The sequence below is a fragment of the Rhynchophorus ferrugineus genome, unplaced genomic scaffold, assembly GCF_030347505.1.
Source record: "Rhynchophorus ferrugineus isolate W39M unplaced genomic scaffold, kcgeb_rfMv2 rfM1, whole genome shotgun sequence".
Taxonomy (NCBI): Eukaryota; Metazoa; Arthropoda; class Insecta; order Coleoptera; family Curculionidae; genus Rhynchophorus; species Rhynchophorus ferrugineus.
The window spans coordinates 25649457-25676335 of NW_027472580.1; the positions used below are offsets into that span (position 1 = coordinate 25649457).

Genomic DNA, 26879 nt, shown 5'->3' on the forward strand with positions numbered 1-26879 from the left:
TAGTAAAAAAAAACTTCGAGGAATTGCAAACAATAGCTTTGTTAAACTAAATATTATGAGCACTATCCACTGTTCAGCAAATACTCACTGGACTCTCTATCTATATCCCATATATCGTCGACTTTCTTTAATGAGGTCTATTTTCCTTTTCAAAAAAACGAGAGGACTAATAGGAAAACTTCTTCGACATTATCTTCTACTTTCCCTATTGCTTATAAACGAGCATTTAATAGCATAGCTCATTTCAAAAATCTTTTAAATCATTGGCATTTGCCAAATATATAGAAGCTTTTGGTGGGGAAGTGGCTTGCTCTCAAAATGTTCCATGATGTTGCTTATAATACGAGAAATGGAAGAACCCATAGCGACCTCGGCTTTTTGTTCATGAAACATTTCCTGGATCTAGAAGTATGTGGATAAAATATCCTTGATATGTTTATAATTTTTTGATTATTTCTAAAATCACATTATTTCCAAGTCATAAAAAGGGGGACAACCTTGAACAGAAACGTCTCCTGATGGTGCTACTTGAATTAAATCCACATGTTTCCTAGTTAGCACTAACCCCCAAAAGATGCGTGTATAAATTGGACATCTGTCGGATCATTAGATTGTGAATTATAGCATTTTGAGTGAAAGTACTTTTGTTATTGTGAAAAAGTCGATAAAATATAATTTCGCGTTTTGATAAAATATTGCTTTTTGAAGGGCGAAACTTGGCTTGATGCTAAGTTTCCGGACACTGTCCCAGGATAATCAACCATCAAGGATTGGTATGCTAAGTTTAGACGTGCTGAAATAAGCACCGAAAACCGTGAACGCAGTGGACGTCCAAAAGAAGTTGTTAGCGACGAAAACCATAAAAAATCCACAAAATGATTTTGAATGGCCGTAAATTGAAATTTAATGAAGTAGCAGACATTCTGAAGATGAACTGAACGTGTACATTATATCATTCACGAATATTTGGGTATGAGAAATCTCTGTGAAAAGTGGGTGCCGCGCGAGCTCACTTTTGACCAAAACCAACGACGAGTTTATGATTCGAAGCAGTGTTTGAAGATGATCAAGCAGAATAAACCTGGGCTTTTACGTCGATATATGACAATAAAAGAATCATGGCTCCATTATTTCACTCCGAAGTCCAATCGACAGTCATCCGAGTGCACTGCACACGATGAATCCGCTCCAAAGCGTGGGAAAACGCAACAGTCGGCTGGCAAGGTTATGGCGTCTGTATTTTGGGATGCGCATGAAATAATTTTCATTGACTACCTTGAAAAAGGAAGGACCATCGACAGCGACTATTACACACAAAACGGTCGCATTTGAAGAAAAAGAAAGTGCTGCTTTACCAAGACAATGCACCGTGTCAGAAGTCAGTGAAAACAATGGCAAAAATCCATGAATTGGGCTTCGAATTGCGAATTGAATCCACCGTATTCTCTGGATCTGGCCTCCGCGTCTATTTCCTGTTCTCAGATTTGAAAAGAATGCTCGTTGGAAAAAAATTTTCGTCGAATGAAGAGGTGATCGTCGAAACTAAGGCCTATTTTGAAGCAAAAGACAAATCGTACTACAAAAATGGTAACGAAATGTTGGAGAGTCGCTATAATCAGTGTATCACACTTGAAGAAATTATGTTGAATAAAAAAATTAATTTTGCCAAAAAAATATATTTTACTATGGTAGGCCGGTGACTTTTCAATTGATCTGTTATTTAGTAATCTTTGAATATTTACAATTAACAAATTGATTTAATTTTTTAATTTAAATAGCGTACATGATATTAGAAATTATGATATTATTCGAATTGATTACACTACATTATAATACAACATAAAAGATACAATATAAAATACAATACAAAAGATACAATATAAATAAAAATGTTTAAATTGAAAGTATAAAAAAACTGACGAAATATTTTAATATTAATGGTTCAACAATAATTAAAAACATTTTTCGATGATAGTGAATTCCAAAATTATTTTTGTAATAAAAGCTCTTTCATTATCAACACAAAAATTTCTTTGAAATTATTTTTCAAGTCCCCTGCACCTTGGGTCACTTCTTCGTTCCTTAATATGTTCTTTAAAAGGGCTTGAAGGCACAAGAATAAACTTTATTTTTATTGCATCCAAGTGCTGGGAAATCGCCTCGTGTTCGGGGCCGCCTTCTCGAGAGGACAAAATTGTCAAACCGACATAATCTCTGATAAAGACAGCCAGTCATTTTTGGAGATAAATTCAGAGATTTTTTCCCTTTTTTATTTTCCTGATCGTGTTATATTACAGCTTTTCCCCCTAATATTCCAGCGATTTACAAGTGTAACTGACATTTTTTTTCTGAGAATATGATCATGTTAGATACGACATTTACGGAATTATTATATTTGACATATATTATTTATAACTTCAAGGAATATTTATTAAAAACAATTAATGTTGGTAATCTCAAAATTGTATATTAATTAACTTACTCTTCTTAACATTACTTCATCGTTCCCTCAACATATTGGGTCTTGTATATATGAGTTATCTTGTTAATTAGATTGAGAAGGTCTGAAAATGTAATTGAGAGGTCTAGTAAAATTATTTTTCCTTTGAACTCACGTCAAAGATGGACAACAGAAAGAGCAACAGAAAATGTGAATAGTATTTATTACTCTGATACTGTAATTCACATTGGCTAATCCAGCGTAGTTTTAGTTTCCTTTATTATATTAAACTAACTTCTAATCAGAATTTAACATTGTATAGAAAACCGTTAGATCTATTTGTATAATGCTAGATACAAAAAGAACCTAGATTATCCACCTTCTACCTTCTATTTAATATCTGAAGCAGATTTTGACTGGCGAACATGAAGAAAACTGAAAGTCTTGCTGTTGTATGACTTCTCACCGAACTGTTAATTCAAGACTCTATTGTAACAAAGGGCTGCCTGAGGGAAACAATTGTCCAGAAGCTACCAGCTTTGGTCAACAGCAGAGGAATTGTGTTTCATCAGAGCTTGCTTAGGACGTTCTTATACATCCCCCAGATATTTCGAATCTGGCACCAACTGATTATCATCTTCTCCTGTCCATTGTAAAAAGAATATATATCTGAAGAGTAGATTTAAATCGTCAGTGTCGTTTAGTATTGCCGTTCAAATAGTTGCCTCCTTTTGCCATAAAATTCAATATTATTCTAAAATAAATTAATAGTTTTTGGTTTTTTCTTTCATATTTTTTAACTGGTGTAGTATGTAGGATTTCAGGGAGATCATAGAGCTATTATATTTTAAATTCATTCAGTTAACCGAAATAAAATGAATTCTCAAGAATAGAAGACAGACTATGGATGAATTATGACTATGGATTGTCAATCATTCCATAGTTAGCATTTCTCGATATAGTTAAGTGAAATTCTAATAAAAGTATAGCAGCTAAAACTTTAGGATCACAAAATATGCACCTTGTGTCAATTCTTCGTGCCTTAATATGTTATTTAAAAGGGCTTGGAGGTACAAGAATGAACTTTATTTTCATTGCATCCAAGTGCTGGGAAATCGCCTCGTGTTGGGAGCCGCCTTCCCGAGAGGACAAATTTATCAAACTGGCATAATCTCTGACAGAGACAGCCAGTCATTTCTGGAGATAAATTCGGAGATTTTTCCCTTTTTTTATATTCCTGATCGTGTTATATTACAGCTTCTCCCCTTAATATTCCAGCGACTTACAAGTGTAACTAAAATTTTTTTCTTAGAATATGTTCATGTTCTTAACAACGTAACAACGAATCTAATTGACAAACCACTGAATCTGTTGACCAGGACCTAGCATTGTAGAAAACCCCGTTTGTAAAAGGCTGCATACAAAAAGAACCTAGATATACTCTACCTTCTTTTTTATATCTGAATTAGATTTTGATGAACGTTTTACTGTTGCCCTATGAGTTTCTCCCCTAGGACCAAACTCTTCGTGCAAAATGCAAAAAAAAACAAATCGTGCACAAATCAACTTTGGTCGTTAACACAGGAATTGTACTACGGCCAAAGCTTGGTTGGGACGTTCTTCCGCATCCGCCACATAGTTCCGACCTGGCACCAACTGATTACTACCTGTTCCTGTCCTGCACCTGATATTGTAATATCAGCTTTAAAAAGTTGTATATGTGAAGAATAGATTTAAATCGCCAGTGTCGTTTTGTATGGCCGTTCAACTAGTCGCTTCTTCTTTCTTTAAAATAAAATATTATTCTGAAGTTAATTAATAGTTTTTTACTTAAAACCCTTTCATGTTTCAAAACTGGCGCAGTGGATAGAATTCCGTGGATATCTTAATGCTGTTATCTTTTAAATTAATCCAATTAACCGGAACTAAATTAGTTATCAAGAAAAGAAAACAGGTTGACTACAAATTGGCAATCAATCCATACTTACTCGAAGCATTCCTTGCTGTAGTTAAGTGAAGTTCTAGCAAAAGTATCGCAGAAAAAGCTTTTCAGATCACAAAACTTGGGTTGAAAGTGTTCAACGACCACTATAGTCATAACTATTCGAATTAGGAAACATTCACTCTTTGAAAGACACTCCTAGTTCGTAAATTCTCGACACAAGCATCATAGTTCAGATTGTAAGGCCATCAAAGTTGTTGCGAACTAACACGCTCTACTGGAATTTTATGTTCATATTGAATTAAGTCGTTAATGTCTTTTTGATACAAATCGCCGATCAAGATAACATAATCGCCGTGCAAATAAAAATGATGTTTTTTAAAGTAAAATAATAGTTTTTATGTCCAAATAAATTCCCATTTTATAACTTATACATAATACAAAATGTCTTATGTTAACAGACATCAATATCTCTGGAGCAGCCTTGATTTTGTTTATAAAAACGTCCCTTTTCTTTGAAATATAGACCTCATTATCTAACCTAAATTAATTACAATTTTGATACATCCTGATCAACGAATATTAGTAGAGTTAAATATTTTAGGGTAAATATATTTAAATATTTTATTATCTAGAAAATTACAATCCTGGGATTAATTCGTTGACCCAACTTAAGAAGACAATTTGTAAAATCAACAAACCTGTAACAAAATATTTTTCATAAAACATTTTTGTTTCGGTATAAAAAATCGCTGCCATCTTTTTTTTTAATTTAACACGTATTTCTCAGAATCATTCAAAATTTAAATTACCTTTGGGATTCTTGACGTTATCGGGCAAAAATAATTGAAAACATACAATTTCCAATATACATTTCAGAAAAAATTTTTTTTGCTTCTTGAAATGAATTCTTTAGGCCAAAATAAAAGAAAACAAGCTATTGAATATTGTCAATATCTCGATTTATTTGTTTTTTTTTTGTTGATATTTGATTATTAAATGGAATGTAAAATATTTTCCTGATATTTTATATCAGGTGTTTGCATGTGTTTTAATTTTTTTATTATTTAATTAATATATTGTCGTTTCCGTCTAACCTACAATTTGTCTTTATGACAGCTTAAATCTACACTACACAACACTATACAAGATCCGATGGTTTGATTCTTTTGAGTCTGTGTCCTGTTCTGGTGATATCCAATAGTTGCAGTATTTCAATATTCGTGAGAAAATGGAGTCTTTCCTCATGCCCCCTTGCAATTCTCTTGATTTATTGACTGACTGTGGGTATCTGAAGGTCTCGATGTAGATAATCAGTCCTATAGTATTTGGGTGCACCCACAATACCTCTCAGGACTTTGTTTTGAAAAATTTGTATTTTATTTATATTACTCTTTGCAGAACATCCCCACAATTGAACTCCGTAATTGCTTATATAATAGCAATTTATTATGTACTGATAATTGTGATTTTCTTCCAATTAGCTAGTACATTTTCCTATAAAATGTACTAGCTAATTGGAAGTTTACTAAGTTTCCTAAAACATTTGTATTTTATTTATATTACTCTTTGCAGAACATCCCCACAATTGAACTCCGTAATTGCTTATATAATAGCAATTTATTATGTACTGATAATTGTGATTTTCTTCCAATTAGCTAGTACATTTTCCTATATTTCAATTCCAATTCTTTTCTTTTCTTCTTTATATGTTCCTTCCAGCGAAGTTTTGCGTCGAGATTCATTCCGAGATATTCAGCGTTGTTGCTATATGGAATGATAGTATTATTTAATGCACAGAACTGCACATGTACAGATTTACTTTCATTAATTCTTATTTTCCAAGCTTGTATGCAATTATTTATATTGTCACTTGCCTGATGTAATTTTCGTGAGGTTTTTCCACATAGTCTCCGACAGCTATAATCGCAGTATCATCAGCAAATGTAGCCATCGTAATATTTTCCGTTTGTGGTATATCACAAGTGTAGAGTAGATAAAGCATTGGTCCCAGTACACTTCCTTGCGGTACACCTGCTTTAGCTTATTTTATGGTAGAGTAAGCTTCTTCTTGTTTGACTCTAAACATTCTGGTTATAATGTATGATTTTAATAGTTTGGTGTGTTGTTTTGGTAGCATATTCTGTAGTTTATCTATAAGGCCTTCGTGGCAAACCTTATCGAAAGCTTGTGCTACATCTAAAAATATAGCTGAGCATACTTTTTTATTTTCGTAGGCTTTTTCAATAATATCTATTATTCTGTGAACCTGGTCAATTGTTGAGTGCTTGTTAATAAACCCAAACTGGTGTGTTGATATTAGGTTTTTTCTGTCTATGACGGGTTTATTCATTTCAACAGGAGTTTTTTAAAAACCATATATATTACTGGCAGAAGTGATTATTATAATTTTCGCCATCTTCCAAATGTCTATGACATGTTTCAATCTAAATGCTGTATTGATCAAGTTGGTGAGTTTTATAGTTCCCTTTCTTGGTAGTTTTTGCAGTAATTCTCCTGTTATTAAATTGTAGCCTGGTGATTTCCTGGGGTTAATGTCAGTTCTAATAACTTAGGTTAAATCTTTCGCCGTGACTAATTCAATCATCGAATACATAGAAGCTGAAAAGCTTCTATGTCCGGTGAATTATGTTCAATATTAGTTTCGTTCGGTTTGAATTTTTGGTGATTGTCACATGCCCAATTCCCACATAAGTCTCTTATAGGTGGACTGTGTAGACATGAGCGCTTTAGATATTTTGTGGCTTTCCAGAGTGAGTAATCAGTTTCATGTTTTTTATTTCATAGAGTCATTTATGGTTTTGTTTTTAATTTCCAGTATTTCTCTTTTCAGTATTTGGGTTATATTGTTTAAAATATTTTTATTTTCAAGTGTTCTGTTTTGTTGCCATTTTTTTCGTAATACATTTTCCAGCTACCATTTCCTTCGCTTCTTTTGGATAATTAATTCCTTTAATTGTAATATTAGTTTCTGGAGTATTATTCCAAGCAGCTTGTTGAATATCTACTACGAATATTTCTCCTTCAAAATTTAATTGTTCAGTTGTCTTGAGAGGTATATTTAGTTGAATTTGTTTGTTTAATCCTTCAGCAAATACTTCCCAGTCTGTTCTCTTGCTTGTTAACGTTGGGTTTCTTTCTTTTCTTATTATACTTTCGCTCAACGTCAGATTCACTGGCGTATGATTTGAACTTAGCTCAAATTTTTTTTCGACTTCTATATAGTTGGATGTTATGTTTCTTACTATGAAGAAATCTAACAGGTCTGGGGTTTTCTCTTAATCAATCGGACAATAAGTTGGTTTTCCCGTTGACATGTAACAACATCTTAGTTCAGCAGCTGCTTTATGCAGTTCATTGCCTTTAGTTGTTGTCATTCTGAATCCCCATCTTGTGTTTTTTGCATTAAAATCATCTCCAGTTATAAATTTTTCTCCCAGGTTGCTTAGGACATTCAAATGTATGTATTTTAATCATTTTTTACTTTCAAAAGGCATTTGTTGAGATAAAGTGGTATCGAAACCAAAATATATATCAATAATGTAAAACTTTTTTGTGTTGAAACAACTCAATCAAAGTTGAACCTAATCATCGATCAATTTTATCATTTTTTAGCATTTTGAAACCATGTGACAGATAAACCATTTTTATCGAATTGAACAAGTTGTAATCACAATACGGTAAATCCGGTTAATACGTTGAGCGTGACGGAATTTTCCATTCCAGCTGCAACAATGTATCCTTCACAACTCTTGCCACGTAACCGAGTGTTGCCATATAAAAGAATGACTATACGACTGTTGTTCGCTATTGCTGGTCTCTTTTGTAACTATGCGTCGTTCCATTTGTTCAATTGTCATTAGCAGACATCTGTAGTAACTGTTTTATTCGGCCTTAGCTGCTCCGAATATATTATACCTTGATGATACAACCTCAATGCACAACAATGCTTTATGGCAATATTCCGATTCGGTGTCAATATGGATAGAAAATGGTTCTGCCGGAAAATGTTTATATCCGCTTTTCATCGGGAGTTACACTACCAAGAAAACATATTCTTCTCTGGCTGTCAAATAATGTAACCGCAATATTTGAAGGGTTCCAAATGGAATTTTCAGTTATTTAGTGTGTTTATAATTTTCTCTCCCTTTGAATGTTTCCCATTGCATGTAAATATTATATCCCATTGTCTGTAGATAGTTCATTCATCTCTATATAAGCGGTCTGAAAGATTTTTCAGAGCTTGAGCTAAGCTTTCGTCAAATAAGTCTTGTAATTTATTGTCTTCGAACGTCCAAACTATTCCTTTAACTTTATTTTTAAAAATCAAAATAGTCACTCAAACCACTGATACTAATACCAAAAATTGGGATATGGAAGAACAGTTACAATTGAATAAGTTCTTCAAAATAATTATAAATCAAATCACAAAAGTAATTAGTATGGAAAATGTAATACTAAGCTTTCTATAATTAGTGTATACACTGGTTAACTCAACAACAATGCACGGAAAACTGCAATTTTATAAAAAATAAATGTTAAAACCAACGATTTCAACAGTAATTTAACAGTTGATACTTCGCTTATTCATCAAGAGAGCGATATCTATTGATGAATAAGCGAAGTATCAATATGTACAAACACCTTATATAATAATTATAAATTGTTACATTAATTTTAAATCTGAAATATTCATATTATCCGTTACACATTATTTATACCAATATGCTAAAATTATCTGCCTAAATTAAGTGAACTTTAAACACACACTTCACTCTAAAATTCATTTGACATAAGGCGTCCTAATCCAATTGGGTTTAAAGTGAACGCGCTTAATGCAATCAACTAAGCTGTTCGAAAACTCCGACGCAAATTATTTCGTCTAGATTTTCTCAACCAATCAAAATGTTCTTGTCAAGTCGACGAAGAATTTTCATTATAGATGGAATTTAGGTTCTTCGCTGTGATTAATTCCGTCCCAAAACATACGTATATTTTCTGACATTCCTTGTTTATATATTGGTTTGAACGTAGGATGGATATTATAAAAAAAATAAAATGTTTTCCTGAGAAATAGCTTGTGGTAGGTTAGGGAAAAATTAATTTTGGCTTTTTTCAAATGGAATTTGTCTTATATATTTCCTCGGCTTCAGCCACGATCTGTTTAGCGTAAAATTGTCATACGTCAGTCAAATTTAACAATTATTATTATATATCAAGTAGATTAGCGAAAATTAATATGCACAAATATGACTCCGTCCTTTTTGAGAAAGGCTTACAACATATGATATATTTTTCTGTTTAAAGCTACTGTCTGCATCCACACCCAAACGACTTTATTAGCACCATCTATGCAGAGAGGTAAAATTCGATTATTCTATAAATATGTTAGTTATTTAACAAGACACTAAAAAATGTAATAAATTGCACTCATATAAAATAGCAATATATTGCTCTCAAAACAATTGGAAGTGATCAACAAAAGTCACCAAAATAATTGAGGTCACACTTATATTGTTAAATGCGTTTTTTCAAAGTATAGTAAACTTTAAAATACTCAATTTATTATAGTGATTATGTCACTTTATTTATTAATGATATAAATCAAACATGTAATCAATACTTACCCACCCAATTGAAAAATGTGTTTCATATATTTATCATATATCAATCCCAAAAAATATAATGGGCAGAATAAAAATAAATTTTCAAGTTTTTCAAGTCGAATAATATGAACACCTGACATATACACAATATTTATTAAATATTTATTTTTATATAAAAGTTTAGCCACCCTTTTCTCTTATACTAGCTTTTATTCTTCATGGAATGACATAGTTTCCAACGAAATGTAAGTCATTCTTGTACAGTAACATCCGCCCATTAAGGAGATAAAAAAAATCTGCTCTAAAGCTCTCCATAAGGATTCATTTATGTTGAGGTCCGGCGCTTATGATAATCAGTGAGGATGTTACTCTGATGCATGTTACCATTTTGGCTGTGTTTATTGGCTCATTATTAAGAACTTCATCATTGGGGAGCTTGAGATACCCATTCCCAGTAGTCCGACCAGTGTTGTGATTGAGAGAAGCAGCTCAATATTCCCCATGTGGAAAACAGGCAGTCCAGATCATGAACTTAATTTGGGTTTCTCTATACATAAACTCGCCCGTTTGTAGGAAATAATGTAAATAATAGTGTTTGTTAGAATGTGGATATTTTTGTCGCAATATATTTTCTGGTCATAATGCTTTTTAATGTTCTTTAATGCTTTTAAGTTAATTTTCTGTCGGCTATAATTATTGTGGATACTGTCGTTGGTGTCTATTTATCACATTTCAATGATCGCTTATTTTAACCAAAGAAATTCTGTTATTCGGCATTCTGGGTTCACTTCAATACTCATCATCACAAATACCACAAAAATATTATCGAAAATTGAGTATATTCCTTATCGTAAAATAATTGAACTGACTTCAAAAAATATATAAGGGACTCACTAACAATTAAAAAGTAATCAAACTTAGATCTTTAACACAAAAATAATGTTTTAAAATATAATATGTGCATAATAGTCGTTGTAATAATTAAATGAAAATAAACAAAAAACGTATTTAACCTATCTAGTACGCGTATTTATATTCTACTATATACATATAATTGATCTTCATACGTAACCTATTTATCTATTTATGATATTACTTTAACTACTACTAATCGATCACACTGAAGTGGGTGCCGAGCAACAAATTAAACTTGTTTTGTAATTAAATTAAAAAAATAAACTAATTTAATTTTGTTTATATGTCACAAAGTTATATTATTATTTTCGTATTGTTTACGTTCGACACCGACTTCAAACTGATTAGTTGGTAGTAGTTAAAATAATATTGTAAATAGATAAATAGTTTTAGGTAGGTATTAAGCTAAATTGTGTATATATAGTAAAATATAAAATACGTGTAGTAGATAGGTTAAATAAAATTTTTGTTTACTCTGACAAATTTTCGACCAAACTAAAACAAAAGATAGTTGCTGCCCCCGTTGAGAACCGAAGCCGCGACCTCCGCGTTTAAGCATAACGCTCTAACCGATACAGCATTCAAACCGTTGCATTTTTATTTCAGCGATATCTCATATCATAGGGTTAGTGCTTGAAAAGCTAACCGAATAGTTTTTACGCAAAATTGTTTCGGATGTTTCATTACATCAGCTCATCAATAACATTATAAACAAATATCTAATTATTTTAGATAAAAAATATATGAACATTATGCGCGTGCCTTTGAAATTTGAGCATTTCCCCCCTTTCCCACAACAAGTCCTGTTTTGGTTCCAATAGGACCACCCTGGAATTGCACTCTTTCGAATAAAAAAAAATGAAAATCGGTCTGTAATTGACAAAGAAATTACCGAACATACAATAAAAAAATATGTACACAGCCTAAAACATATATATAGAACCTCCTCCTTTTTCGAAGTCGAATAATTTCTCGATTTCGCCTTCTTCCCCACAACAAATCCTGTTTTGGTTCCAATAGGACCACCCCGGAAGTGCACTTTTTTGAATAAAAAAAATAATTTGGAAAATCGGTCTGTAATTGACGGAAAAATTGGCGAACAATCATTAAAAAAATATGTACACAGCCTAAAACATATATACAGAACCTCCTCCTTTTTCGAAGTCGAATAATTTCTCGATTTCCCCTTCTTCCCCACAACAAATCCTGTTTTGGTTCCAATAGGGCCACCCCGGAAGTGCACTTTTTCGAATAAAAAATTAATTTGGAAAATCGGTCTATAATTGACGGAAAAATTGGCGAACATACAAAAAAAATATGTACACAGCCTAAAACATATATATATAGAACCTCCTTCCTTTTCGAAGTCGGTTAATTTCTCTATTTCCCCCCCTTTCACACAACAAATCCTGTTTTGGTTCCAAAAGGACCACCCCGGTAGTGCACTCTTTTGAATAAAAAAAATTATTTTGAAAATCGGTCTGTAATTGACAGAGAAATTGGCGAACATACAATAAAAAAATATGTATACAGCCTAAAGAATATATATAGAAGCTCCTCCTTTTTCGAAGTCGGTTAATTAAAAAAAAGCAACAAATATGACCAAAATTACTTTCTACAATATGCAATTGTAATGTGAAATAACTTTTAACTGATTAAACAAAAGAATTATGGACGTGGCTTCATTGGTCATTAAAATTCACAAGTATTATTAAAGCTATATGATAGTTATCTGTGAAAAAATCGAATTTACTTTTTCCCTAACCTATTATAATTTATGATTTAAATCAACTTAAATTTGGTACTACCCTTTCCGTTTTTTAATAAAATTCAATAAATAGACTGCTATTATTACTGCTAAACATTACGAACAATCTCCAGAGGAGATTTATTTAACGTTACGAGAAAGATATATATTCTTTCTTATTTCAATAAATTAGTAATAAATTTCCCAGCCAATTCAATTAAGTTCTTTCGGCGCGATAGTCCATTGTGGACAACGATAAAATCGAATCTACTCTCACCGAAATGCCATTGTTACCGAGTTATTGAGACAGTAAGATTGAATTATAACGGCTTAAATTAAGGTTCGTTGACGATTATTTGACAAATGTAGGTTGAAAAGTTGAAGCCGTGAAGAACGTTCGCCAAATCCATTTATCTCAATTACAATCGCGTTAATGATGTTTTTGTCCCTATATCGATTACGGTAATACATTGTAAAAATATTAGAAAATGAATGATGATATAATTGCTAATTGCTATAAAAGTTGATTAATATGACCCTATCAAAAACTGCTATATCTTATATAGTCCAATAAAACAGCCAATGCACGTCATCAACACCGGCGAACGTATTGCCAAATTGAGCTAATAGTTGACCTATAAAATTCGATTTGTGTTGGTGCTGGTCGACACCATTATCATGTCTGCAAAATTATTCAAAATATTAATGACAATAATCATAGGTTATAAAGAAAGGTTCGGAAATAGCAAACCTGCTTTCTTCTCTCATCTGTCCTTCTAGCAGACTTTCCATCTCCATCAAATGCTTATTTAACAAGATTTTAATTCATTCCATATTCCTCTACGGATCTAATGACTACTTAAAATTTGTTACACCCAGCCAGGTAAGACGTTTTCAAATTTTCTAAAATAAGCTCTTCAGGAGAATCTTAAATGCTCCATAGTTTGTAAGAAATAATCAAATTCATAAAAAAATTGACACTTCAAAATCAAGCACTTTATATCTCAATCAATCCACAAACGCCAACTCAGCTTAACTTCTTCTGAAAACGCATTTGTTCGCGAGCTGTTTTATATGCTGGAATCATATTTTTCTCCCCTTTTCCAGGTAGAAACGACCTCATCCATCGCTGCAGTCATAACTTTAACCCCCATACGACAGTATCCAGTAGTCTGTTAAGTCAAGTTTGCGAATTAATAGTTACTTTCACTATCTGTTATTTCGCCGGATCCTCATGCCAAATAACAGCTGCCCGGTTGCCGGGTGCCATATTGTGAGGCAAGTCTACGCGACCACATATGCGGCATGCATTCCACCAACTGGTTTTAGGCCAGAATAAAAAAATCTCTAATCAGCTACTTTGAAGATATCTCTACGAGATAATGGTGACCTACCTTGCCAATAAAATATGTTAGAGAGGCATGTTCTAATACCATTAAATATTAAGTTGATGCAGTTTTATTGGAAATATTTTTCTAGCTTTTCAGACGCACCTTATATTAATATAAGAATTGAAAGCGAATCGATGTAGAGAGAGACACAAAACAAAGCAAGTAACGAATCACTTCAATCTTGATGTTATGTCTATTCCAGGATAAATTTATGAAATGTATAATATATGAGCAGTTTTTTCTACGCAAATATTATTTAACACAATTTTTCAGAAAAAATAACTGGTGTAAAAAGGGGAAAGTATTCACAGAAAACTTAAGGATATGCAACTCTTTGAGGCATGTAAGTCGTTACATACACTCTAGAATCATAGGATCTACATCGTTAGAATATTTGAGGAAAGAATTAAGACTAACCATTTTACAGATAAGTGCATTAGGGTGAATGTAATGATTAAGTCTAATTTTATAAAGGAAAATATTCACAGGCAGTAAGAGAAGATATTCAGAGATATCTACTACCACGACTAAAAAAGGAAATACAAGAATAAAGAAAACAAGAATAAAATGTAAAAACGTAAATATGCTCTGTAATGAAAGTACAATACATTACTTAAATATAGGTGAATTAGGCCTCCAGGAGATCACTACATAAAAGACGTGCCTAGGATTCTACCTCAGAGGTGGCGTGGAATAAAACTTAAACATAAATATAATAAAATAACTCTAACCTACTAACTATTGTGGCTGATTAACTTCTACAGTTAAATTTACTACAGTATTAAAATAAATTATATTTGATAACGTGGGTTTTGTTTCATTGTTTTATTTACATTAGTATTTTCTTATGTCAGAGTCAAAATAAACCAAAACTTAAATTTGATGCGGCAACGTTGCATTATAAATTTTAATGATGCTATTTTTTAATGATGGTGCTGTTTTATTCGATATTCGACTAAACAAAAACTGCACTAATAAAAGTTAGCAGTATTCGGAGAATATAACGGGCACAGCATAAACTAAAATTAATTTATTAACACTGTTGGATTAGTTGATTCTTCGTCTTCGAAGCAATTTAAACAACAGTAAACTGGAACTATTCTTGTCAAAGAATCATAATTTATACATTTTAGAAGCAGCGAAGTTAAATCATGGGGGTCCAATAGAACTTTCCATTAATTTATAATTTTATATAGTCTTTGAAAGCAGAAACTCTAAAATGGGATTGGTAACTTAGTTTGGTTTGATATTTTAGAGAAAATAATTTAACATTGAAACTATATCACTTGAACTACCATACGATCAGTGAAAATTGTAAAATGCCTAATGAAATAACCATAAAAAATAAAATTTAAAATAGAATCCTTAATACAAAAATATATTTAAAATAATTAGTATTAAGATATGTTAATTAAATGTCATATGTTAAATTTTGTTTTTTTTTATAAATAGCAATTAAAAAAAAAATATGTATTTAAAAAAAATGTAATATAATTAGAAATTAAAAAAATGAACAAAGATATAAACCAGTACCTTGTTATTTTCATTATTACATACAATATTAATTAATTCAATAGTACATAGTCATTCTCTGAACGGTTATGCAAAAATAATTTATTACTTTTAGACAACTAAAAGCATTTCTACCAGATCGGTAGATATAATCCACCTCAATTTCCAACTAGAAGCTCTTGATCCAGCGAATTAAACCAACAAAAAACCGACAGTTATTTCTGGCTACTGCAGATTATTCTTAGTTTTTCTCTATCTGTCGAAATTGCTACCGCCCATCTAATTAATTTCTCCTCATAGAAATACTGAATGTGATGACACTAACATATAACTATTGTCGTTTTAGTGTACAGAAACTATATCAAAAGGTGATTAACTTACATTAATTTATTACAGTATAATATAAGGTAATAAAACTTTTTCTCCATCTATATATACTTTTTGTGGAACTGTTTATAATATCAATATTGTTATGGGAATTTCATACGAAAAAAATTTTGTTAGAGGCCGATACAATATAGCAACGCCAAAACAGAACATTAACTTTTAAAAAAATATGTATGTGTAGATGTGTGTATCTGTTGGAACTTTTATTAAAAGCCCTCAAATTTCTTCAATTCATAGGTAATTCAATTTTGAATTTTAAAATTTAGTTAATTTACATACATAATTTTGGCAGTTAATACAGCTGATTCACTCAACGAAGTATAGTCTGTAATTTTGATCAACGTTTTGGAATACGTTTCAAGTGAGTTTGGTTTTTGGTTCAACTAAAGCAAGAAAAATTACAAGATAGATGGCCAGTCAAATCGCCTTCATATTGCCTTGTCGATGAGTTCTTTCTAAAATATTTCTCCAAATAGATCTTTTCATAAGCATATTTTTGATTAAATTTAATATCTTGGCGTGTTTCCATAAAGCTCAGGACTTTATATGTGCATTCATTTCGTAAAAGTAGAATGAAGTGACAAATCTACTGACTCATTCAAATAATTAATTAATTACATTAATTTTGAGATTAAGTTTAAGGAGTTTATGATTATAAAATTGCTAACTAAATTTCGATTTTTTTCTATATAATATAGTTTGGTATCCTTTTTTTTGGTTTCATTTGAATGAAATGAAAACAGTAAATAACGCGAAATTAGGTTTTAGGTTGTCTGAAATTGAGTCGTTTAATCAATTAATTGCAAAAATAAATTTTTACAGTTCGAAAAGAAAATGTCAAATTCATGGATGTATTCAAATGCTTTATATTAATTTTAAGGTAGAGTTTGTACTAGTTAGTTTAACGAATATTTGAAAACAATTGTCGTATTAATTCACCGTTCTCAAGTTCTGCGCTTAAAAACACATTCATTTTTATTTGTATGGAATATGTCAGGCCAATAAATTAATTTTAGAGGATTTACAACAGATAGTATTACTGTGTATTAAAACACATTCAGTATATTTGTAACCAACTTCATGTTGAAACGTGAACAAAAAGTGTTTTCAGTGCATTGAAAATATCTGAATTTGTACCGAGTAAATTGCGTTTGCGGGAAGTTTTACTTTTTACTACAATTTGAAGGAAAAGGTGGCTGAAAGTTGTTGAATTCTGTGTGAAGTTTATGGTAACGATTTCGTAAGTGGCGATTTTGACACAAAGACAAAAAGGGTTCTGGATAACCAAAAAAGTTGAAGACGAGAATTTGAAAGCATTACCCGATGAAATCATCATTACAAATCGCTATCGGCTACAAGTGATGCGTTCAGCTTGATAACGCTCGACTACACGTTACAAAACCGGTCAAACATACTTGAAAATATTAAAATAGGAAGTGCTACCCCTCACGCCCTATTTTTCAGGCTTTTCTCCTTCTGATTACTACTTGTTTCGACATATGAGTCGTGACCGTAAATTGTGTGAAAGAAGGGGAAGGCGATAGCCGCTAATTTATCGATTGACAATTTTGAATAAAATATATTGTACCGATTTTTCACAATAAAGCTTAAAATTTAAAAAATCCTTAAAAAATCACTACATAGTATAAAACAAAGTCGCCTTTTCTGTCCCTATATCCCTATGTGCGCTTAAATCTTTAAAACTACACAACGGATTTTGATGCGGTTTTTTTCAATAGATAGAGTGATTCAAGAGGAAGGTTTATATGTATAATACATGCATAATATACTAAGGCAACATTGCTAATTTTAGAGGTTTCTAACGTGATGTCGTAAATTAATCTATTTTTTAGGCTTATTTAGCAATTACAAAAACGCTGCCTAACCCTACGAGTTAGATCAAATTAATGTACTACAGTATTGTACACCATAAAAAGGTTTACAAAAAAGTTCGCGATGGTATATGTTTATCTTTTAGGGATAACCCACATTAACCATTTTTATTGTTTACTTTTTACGTGAGAAAATGGCTTATTTACGAAGCTATTTTAAGCAATACGGCATTAATCCTTATCGAATTAAGTACCTTAAATACAGTGTGCAATTAATATAGATCAATATGGTTCCTTACAGCATGTAAATTAAACAAATATTTTCGGAGATATTACAAATTTAAAATTTGCGTTTAAAAATGTGTAATGTAATAAAAATTGTATGAATTTAGATATTCCAAAGATAGCAGGAAATCTTCATAGTAAGTATAGGGGAAGAGAAATTGTTTTACTCCAAATTTAATGCGTGCAGGCCAAGGGCAGTAATGAATGAACCAATGAAAATACTGGATCGATTTTAATTATGTTTTCAGTGAGTGACATAGGCATATATATTTTATGCCCGTGCAAAGTCGGAGCGGGCCGCTATGTTTTTATATACAACGTTCATATTTTTTCTATAGTGTATTTAATTTAGTATCAGCATTGCACCCGTGCGAAGCCGGGGCGGGTCGCTAGTTATTTATAAACCTAATATTTTATGAAAAAATTGTAAAAATTCAAGCATACATTTATTGATGCAATTAAATCTATATTATATCTTGTTAAAGCTCAAAGAAAACTAATACCTGAATTCAAAATTAATATTTTACAACAGAATTTAGTTTAAAAATGTAAGAAAACCTTATGAATTCGGTCAAAGTGTTGACATATTCTTACATCCAACACATCGACTACAATGGAAAAGAAAAATTTTCGGGAATAAGAAATTCAAATGGTCGGACCCGAAAAAATCTCTTAATATTTCCTAATGACATTCATTACGGGAAAGAAATTATTCTCAATCATTGGTATTGTTAATAAGTTATTGAAAAGGCAAAATTTCTTCGCGAAAGACTAATGGATCTGTCGATAACGTTTAATTTATAATTTCAGATCTGGCTGTTGAAAAGTGGAAACTCCAAGATGGGTTTTGTAACTTAATTAGCTAAGTTCGTATATTAACTAAGATTTTCTAAAATCGAATTTTATTTGATATTCAAAACTGAAATGAAATTCGCGTTAAAGGGAATAATTGATCATGATGATTTTTAAATAACCTTACATTTAAATCAATGTAATACAACTATTAAATCCGCAAATATTAATCGACATATTAATAAATATTTGAATAATTTTGTACATTTATATTTTTATTCGTTATTCACGAAATACACACCAAAATCTAGTCTCAACTATTCGGAAAAGAAAATGTGCAATTGTGCTTCACTGATTTTCCAATAAATATTAACTATTCATCATAAGATATATGTAGTTTAGAAACGTGTAGGTTGCTGACACCTTATAGCCGCCAGAAACAAACTGGCAAGCTCTAAACGTTGATATATTTTTTATTATTACAGCTATATTAACCACTGAAGTACACTGAGATAAATAATAATATATTCTTTAATATATCAACAATAAGCAAGGTTGAGCCATTACTGTATAACGTTTTGATATTTATTATTATTATTTCAAAGTAATTATATGAATATTGCATATTAGGTGCTTGCACGTGTTTTGATCAGCGTCGTATATTGGTGAACATGTAAAGTTTCAATATTAAAAAAGCTAAACATACTAATTTAAGAGTTATCTCTTAAATTCGATCCTCTGATACTTTTGTAAATAAAACAGCAGTCTCAATTTAGTATTATTGAGTTATTCAGTGTATATATTCATAGAACGTTCACCACTGAATTTTATGCCAATAACAAAAAACGTTCTGATGGTGAATATTGTTGCAAAAAAGGGCAGAGTAAGCGAATAATAGGCGCGTAATTACTCAATATTTTGCAACGTTATTCCAAAATACATTGCAAAAGTTACGAAGAATACATTATTGCTGTTCAAATGAGAAGTTTACCGCAATACAAATCGTACTCATCAGACATAACGCTTTAGGATTACCACCATTCTTTCGACACCGGGTCCCCATGTAGCCAAAAAATGGGGAAATGTAAAAAATTATTGAAAGTAGTTTGATTAAACATATACATATATTTATACACTTTTTCTCGTTAAATGACTTTTTAAATTGAAAGACATATATTTATACACTATTATCTATGAAATATAGCATTGGCATGTTTCTTCTCTTAATAGCAAATGATGCTGGTACGTATAAGAAGGTATAACAGGCCTAGGCTTAGAACAACATTGTAGAATTTTGGTAACCAGATTTGTACAACGTTGTATCTGCCTTAACGAAAGCCTGAAATGATAATTCAGACTCAGGTTTGGCAGTGTGATGTTCCAGTTATGACTGTTGAATATAATAAATAACTTTAAATTATATTATATTTCAAAAATAGGCAATATATTCATGCAGCAAAATATTTTTATTTTTATTATAAGATTCAAATTATTTAATAAACATAAAAATTATGGTGTGGCTAGTAATACAATTAATGATGCAGTGACAATTTTTTATATTCTTAATTTTAAATATTTCTCGTTTCTTTAAAGAAAATCTTCTAACTACTACATTAACTTTTTGGAGGCTTATTAATTTACAGTTATTTATTTATGTCACAATTTAGTTAGCGCGAGTTATCCAGATTTTGACCAAGCTTAAGCCAATACCTGAGCTGAACTTCGGTTTGTCAGTACTCACCCATGTCTGGCACCGTTGTTAATGCCTACTTGAATCGGGAGCGCATGCTCCAATTTTCTATGAAGCTACAACATATATACACTTGAAGTTGAAATATTGTCTGGGTTATGTTGTCGTTGAAGGCATTGTTCTATTAAGTTTATTGGCATATACCTCCTACTTCAAGAAATCCCATAAGTAAAGGGTTGCATGTTTGTTCTACATACGGGAACTATTTTCGTTAATGTACCCACGAATTCAAAAATGCTCTTTGCTACTATGTTAAAGATAATCATTTTCATTGCCATTTGGACGTACTGTGTTATTAATAAAGTTCATTTTTCATGTGAGTAAACGATATGCATCAGCTTCAACAGGCGCAGCTTAAACAACACAGAAAAACCATAAGCTGCAGGTTTATATCGACTACATTATCGCCTTTTATATATAAATAGTATATGATTACATACAATATCTTAAATTAATTAGCTGATTTAAAAGCAATGAAGGAAACCCTTATTTCACGCAGCGGGAAAACTCCGTTTCATAATGAGATAATTCGCAATCTTTCGTGGTAACAGCGAAATAGTTGGGAATTTGCTGTCGGTTCGGTTAATTGTATTAAGAGCTTCCGTTTGAAATTGAAGTAGATTAGCACACTTTACAATTTAGCTGAATAAATCTTGAATGTCGTTTTAGCAAGCCCCGTTAAAAGTTCGTTTGTTGATCTTACCAAAAATACTATATTTGCAGCTTCGAGATATTTATTTTGTAGGGTATATTTGATGTTCTTGTTATTTAAATTTATCGAACGAAGGCTTTTATTTAAAATATATTATTTTCCATAGTTAAAATTAATTATTATAACTAATTAGTTCGCATATGCTAGTTTTGCGCAGTAATCAAGGCAGTCTTTTTACTCTCTTACTGTTGCGATGGTCGCGGGTTCGAATCCTGCTGGGACATGGTTGTAAATTAGGTTTGTAATTGTTAGTTTTGTAAAGTTGGTCACTCGCCAGTAGCTTGGCTTAATTCTGAAGAGCGTAGTATGAAGTCCACGTTAAGAAGTCCAGATAAACCCTCGTTGATAGTCCGAAATAGTAACGAAACATATTTTAACTTTCCAAACTCAGACCTCTTAAGCCCCATGCCAATTTCAATTCCCATGCCCTTTTTCATTCCATCATTCATAGCCGTTATTTTTCTTTTACTGTATAATGTTTACAATACAATTTATTTGAGAAAATTAGGATGTGGATGTATTGTCTTTGTTCTATTATTATCTTTATATGATATAAAATTTTTACACTCCGTTAGTTTAACTAGCTAATATAAAATGTGTAAATGAACAACGGGTGCAATTATTGTGAAAACTTAAAAAGCAAGTGGATGAAAAAATATCACCCAAGTAATATTTGATTTATAATAATAATATTTATATAATAATATATAATATATTATTATTATATTTATATAATAATAATTTTATTTTTTTTGGCAACTATATTTAACCAAAAAAAAGTGTACATTATCCAACTAATATATTAAATTTTTTAAAATATTTATATATTGTTACACTGTAATTTTAGTACAACGAGCCCCATTGCAACGAATTCCTCTATTTAACGAATTTTCCTAAAATCCTAAAACTTATCTTTCATCATACATCTTTCTCGCCTCTTTGTCGCGAATTTTTAGGCATTGCAGGATATGCATAGAAAATGATATTGACTTCGATTTAACAAGTTTTTTCAACTTATAACCTTTACGTAACAAATCCTATCAATTATTTTCAATCAATTTCACAATAGTTCATATCTCGATAGGTTCAGGCACGTTAAACACTTCGTAAGAATGACATTATGATTTGAGGGTAAGTAATATATCCAATGCTGTTTGTTATTATTGTAACAAATATTGGCCAACATTTCTAAAATTTAATTGGTAGCCTTTCCGAAGAAAGTGAGTTACGTGCAAATAGTAGAAAACTGAAATTATATGAATACACGGGCATAGAGGAATGTGTTTTGAAATGGTTAAAACAGTAATGGAACAAAAATGTGGCATCGAAGGCCTTATTCTTCAGGTAGCTTCACAATTTAACTTCACAAGAAACAAAATTATTTTTCGAAAATTATGTGATGAAAGTACAGAAGAAAGTGAAAAAGTATTCGTCAGTGCAAAGGCAAACCTGCAAAACAGACCGAGGGTGTATCTATATATATAATCCCGGTGATATCTTTAACGTCAGTGAACCAAGACTTTTACAGATATTTACCTGAGAAAACCTTATCATTCGAAGACGAAAAGTATCATGGCGGGAAAGTATCTGTGGATAGCTCACTGATGTTAAAATTGTCGCATCTCTATTATCAGTTGCTAATGAAGAAGAGGATTAGGACGAGAAAGAGAGAGAAAATTAATCAACGTGATTTTAAAATAAAAAATGCTTATAACGCTCTAGAAGTAATAAAATGTATACGTATTTCTCAGGAAAGTGGTTTAATAAATGGTAAGGTAAAATCCATCCCGAAATTGAATTGTGCTGTGAAATTGTGGATATGATAACACCATTAGTAAGCAGACCACAATGTATGACTCTAATCAAAAGGAATAAAATGAGGCCTAAGCTACCATAATTGCATTGCTGATACTCTATGCTTATATGCGAATATTATAATTTCGATTTTGACTTTGTTTTCATTAAAATACTGCGTTTTCATTAAAGTTTGTTATCATTTATTACTGGAAATGACTCGCTTTAACAGTGTAAGCAGATGAGTATCTACGTAATAATGAGGTTAAAAAACAGTTTTTTACCTTGATAAAACGAATCGTAGTCCATCCAAACATCTATACAACAAACCTCATTGTAACCAGAATATTCTCAAATTCTTTTAGTTTCTTTATGTCGAGGTTGTATAACGATAAGTGTAACCTATTTTATATAACTGTTGATGGAAAACGAGCCCAAATAAAAAAAATAATAAATCGTTAATATAAATATATCTACCCTGTAATAAAATAACGCATGCAAAAAAACCACAAAGGAACCACACGCTATAAAATGTGGCTAACTAACGCTATCGAGTGATGGGGTTAGTATAAAAATATATATTCACATTTCGATGGTGCACATTCATGGGCGGTACCTTGGCTGACGACGACGAGTACGGTTCATCGAACAGGGCCCAGATTTTCGGTTTGATCTTCTGCCATCTGGTGAGCGTACCCGCATGGTACGCCTCCTCGTATCCGAACATCCGCGCCACCTCCTCATCGTTCGGCCGTTCTGCGTCGATATCCAGCTTATCCAGTATAGCTAATGTGGCCTAGAACAAAAAAAACACTTCTATATTTATATATTAATCCACTTAGCAAAACTTTTGCCTCCTTTTTATGGAAACCGGGAGCAATTTTATGGAAAATTTGACTTTGAAAGGTCTAATCTTTTGGTGTAATATGCTCTACAAATGAGCGTAATTCCAGTAAAACGAAATACACCCAAATCAAGCAACCAGGAATAGCCGTCAGATCGGTGACAGGTAATATATAAACAAATATTTTAGGCTTTATTTTCATTGGACATGGCCACTGGGAACTAGATTATTTGCCGTTTCTGTTATACGTAAATCGACTATAAACTTACGATTACACTATATTATACGAATTTTAAATCGGAAGATAAGTCCTTAGGTTTTTTTAATTGAAACGATATTAACACGAAAAATGAGTGAGTCAAATTATTACTAATATGTAATAATTATCATTAATGTTTTCTCTATAGATTAATATTAATAATATTATTAATTAATAATCATTATGTATAATCAATTCAAAATAGCAATGATACAAGTGTCAATATATGTCTATCTAAAGTTGTAAATTCGTTTTACAGTCAGACAATATTATCCTTGTCATTTTATTCTATTTAAAAAGAGATATAATGATGTTAGGGAAGTTCGAAGCGGCAAATGTTGTTTTAACGCTTTGTTTTAATATATCTGAAATCGCCGCGGTTTTTTTTTGAAAATTTATTTTTTGCGCCTTGCAGCTGCACTGTATATAAGTACGGACACGGTCACTAAAATATCTCAAAAAACAAAAAAAACAATGTAACTTTAAATTCGCCAAAAGGAAACCGTGTTTATGCCAAACAAGTGACGAATCAAGATCAATCTTGGTGTTTCAGAGATCAAATACACGAAATGTATAAAACAGTAAGTAGTTTTTTTTCAATCGAACCATAATTTAATACAATTATTTCAGAGAAAATAGTTAGTCTGGAAAGTATCCACAAAGATCCAAAAGATATACAGCTATTTGAGAGATGTAGAACATCCGTTAATAAATTGTTGAATAGTATAGGATTTAAGTGGTGGAGAGACAACCCACGAAGGGGTTTAATGGAACTTCCAGAGATTGCTTTTAAATTAATTTATAATTTTTAAAAACATATAACAAAATCAAGGAAGAATTATATTAATTTATATATTAAAAGGAGCCATAAATATTTCAGAATGGCACATTGGTTCATGGAAAAAGGTAAACGTTGGAATAACTTATAACTTATAACTAATAACTAACTTATAACTAATAATCGATTAGGTTTTGTTAGTCATAACATTTATTCAATGCGGACATATAGTTCTTCATGCTGGAAACACGAATGGTTTTATTCCTAGTGCAGAATTAGTGTCTAATTAGTGTTTCTCTAAGTCCAAGGGTGACTACCATGAAGAAATGAACCATAACTTGTCTTTGCAGTGGTTTGAAAATCAGCTTTTAAAGAACTTGGAGGAACCATTAGTTATTGTTTTCTACAATGCACCATATCTACCATATATATAGTACACTGGTGGGGAAAATCCTAACAAGTTCATCAACAAAGGCTGCATAAGGAATGGCTTAAAGTACATAAAATAAGTTTCGAGGAAATCATGTCAAAGAATGAACTATTTCAAATTATTACTCGATAAATATAATTGAAATATTTAATTGCATTTTATGTAATTTACTTTTTTAGAATTAAGCCTGAGATAGTAGATCAAATTACTGAATATTATGGCCACAGAGTATGTCTCCATTCCTATCACTGCATTTTTAATCCAATTGAGTTGATATGGAATACTGCAGAGAATTATTACAATAGATATTCAGGTCGACGAGTATATTCAAACCAGAACTGTCTGGATTTATGAATAATGGCGTTGTCAAAAATAACACTTTCGGTTTGAGCTCGATCAGACACATTGAAGAAGAAATTGACAAATGGTAGAATCTTGAGCAAGTTTTTAATAGATTGGAAATAAACAGCTTGGTTATTACCTTGACTAGTATTTCTGAAAGTGATTGTTCGTTAGTCTCGCTAAAACTCGAGAACAGCTGGACCGATTTGGATAATTTTGGTCTCGAATTATTTGTGCAAGTCCAAGGAAGGTTTAAAATGTGAATAAATATGGAAATGCTCTAAATTAATTAAAAAAAACAATTTTGTTTTTTCGTTGATATAACCCCCGTCATTCAGAAATCAAATAGAAAGAATAATTTGAAATGAATAACTAATTAGAATTTTTATATCTTTATTCTCAGGGGGTAAAAAATAAACTTAATATTAGCTAACTACAGTTGTTAAATGTCAGATTATTTTTATGTATATTAATTACAGTTGTTAACTATATATCATATTATTTTTATATAGATTGATAAATCGTAAAATAATAAATAATAAATTAATAGATAAAGTTTTGTCACAAATTAAATTTCTGAACGCAACCATCGTCGATCCATCTTCTATGTAGATCGATACCTTCTATCTTTTTGAGTGACGATTACCGCCACGTGTGCGAGAACTTTCTTAACTTCGGTGATCCTTTGTGATATTGACAATTCAAATTATGTGCTCTTTTTTTGTTGATTTTTTGTGACACTTTACTACTAAGTGCGCGAAAACTCTTCTCACCATGATTAATTACAATTTACGATGCCGAGGAGAGACTTAGACTGTAGCAGTCAAACAAATGTGCGAAGATCTACCTCACGTGCTAACCGCATTGAAGACCAGAGAGAGACAGATCAAGAAAATAGTCGTATTGCTATATCAGAATTGAGTTCCTTAGACAGCGACAATGAAGTAAATAGGCTTAGAATGCAATGAGTTCATATACATCAAGCACAACAACAGCGAGTACGACATAATGAAATTGAGCGATTCCGCAGACGCAGTGCTCTTGTGATCTTGGAACGAGCTGCATTCCACTATGATGCGGCAATATATTATTGTGCCCAC

At 31.4% G+C, this 26879-nt stretch overlaps 1 protein-coding gene across 2 annotated transcripts in view; it reads right to left on the reverse strand.

The window, feature by feature from the left end:
• Window positions 1-26879, reverse strand: part of LOC143206558 (potassium voltage-gated channel protein Shaw) — a 334396-nt gene that overhangs the window by 109392 nt on the left and 198125 nt on the right. The window contains exon 4 of one of the 2 annotated variants that reach the window (XM_076419165.1): window positions 23743-23922. In XM_076419165.1, coding sequence (XP_076275280.1) covers window positions 23743-23922 — 180 coding nt within the window. Of the gene's footprint in view, window positions 1-23712; window positions 23923-26879 lie in introns of both variants that reach the window. The other variant, XM_076419164.1, reaches the window with a different exon arrangement.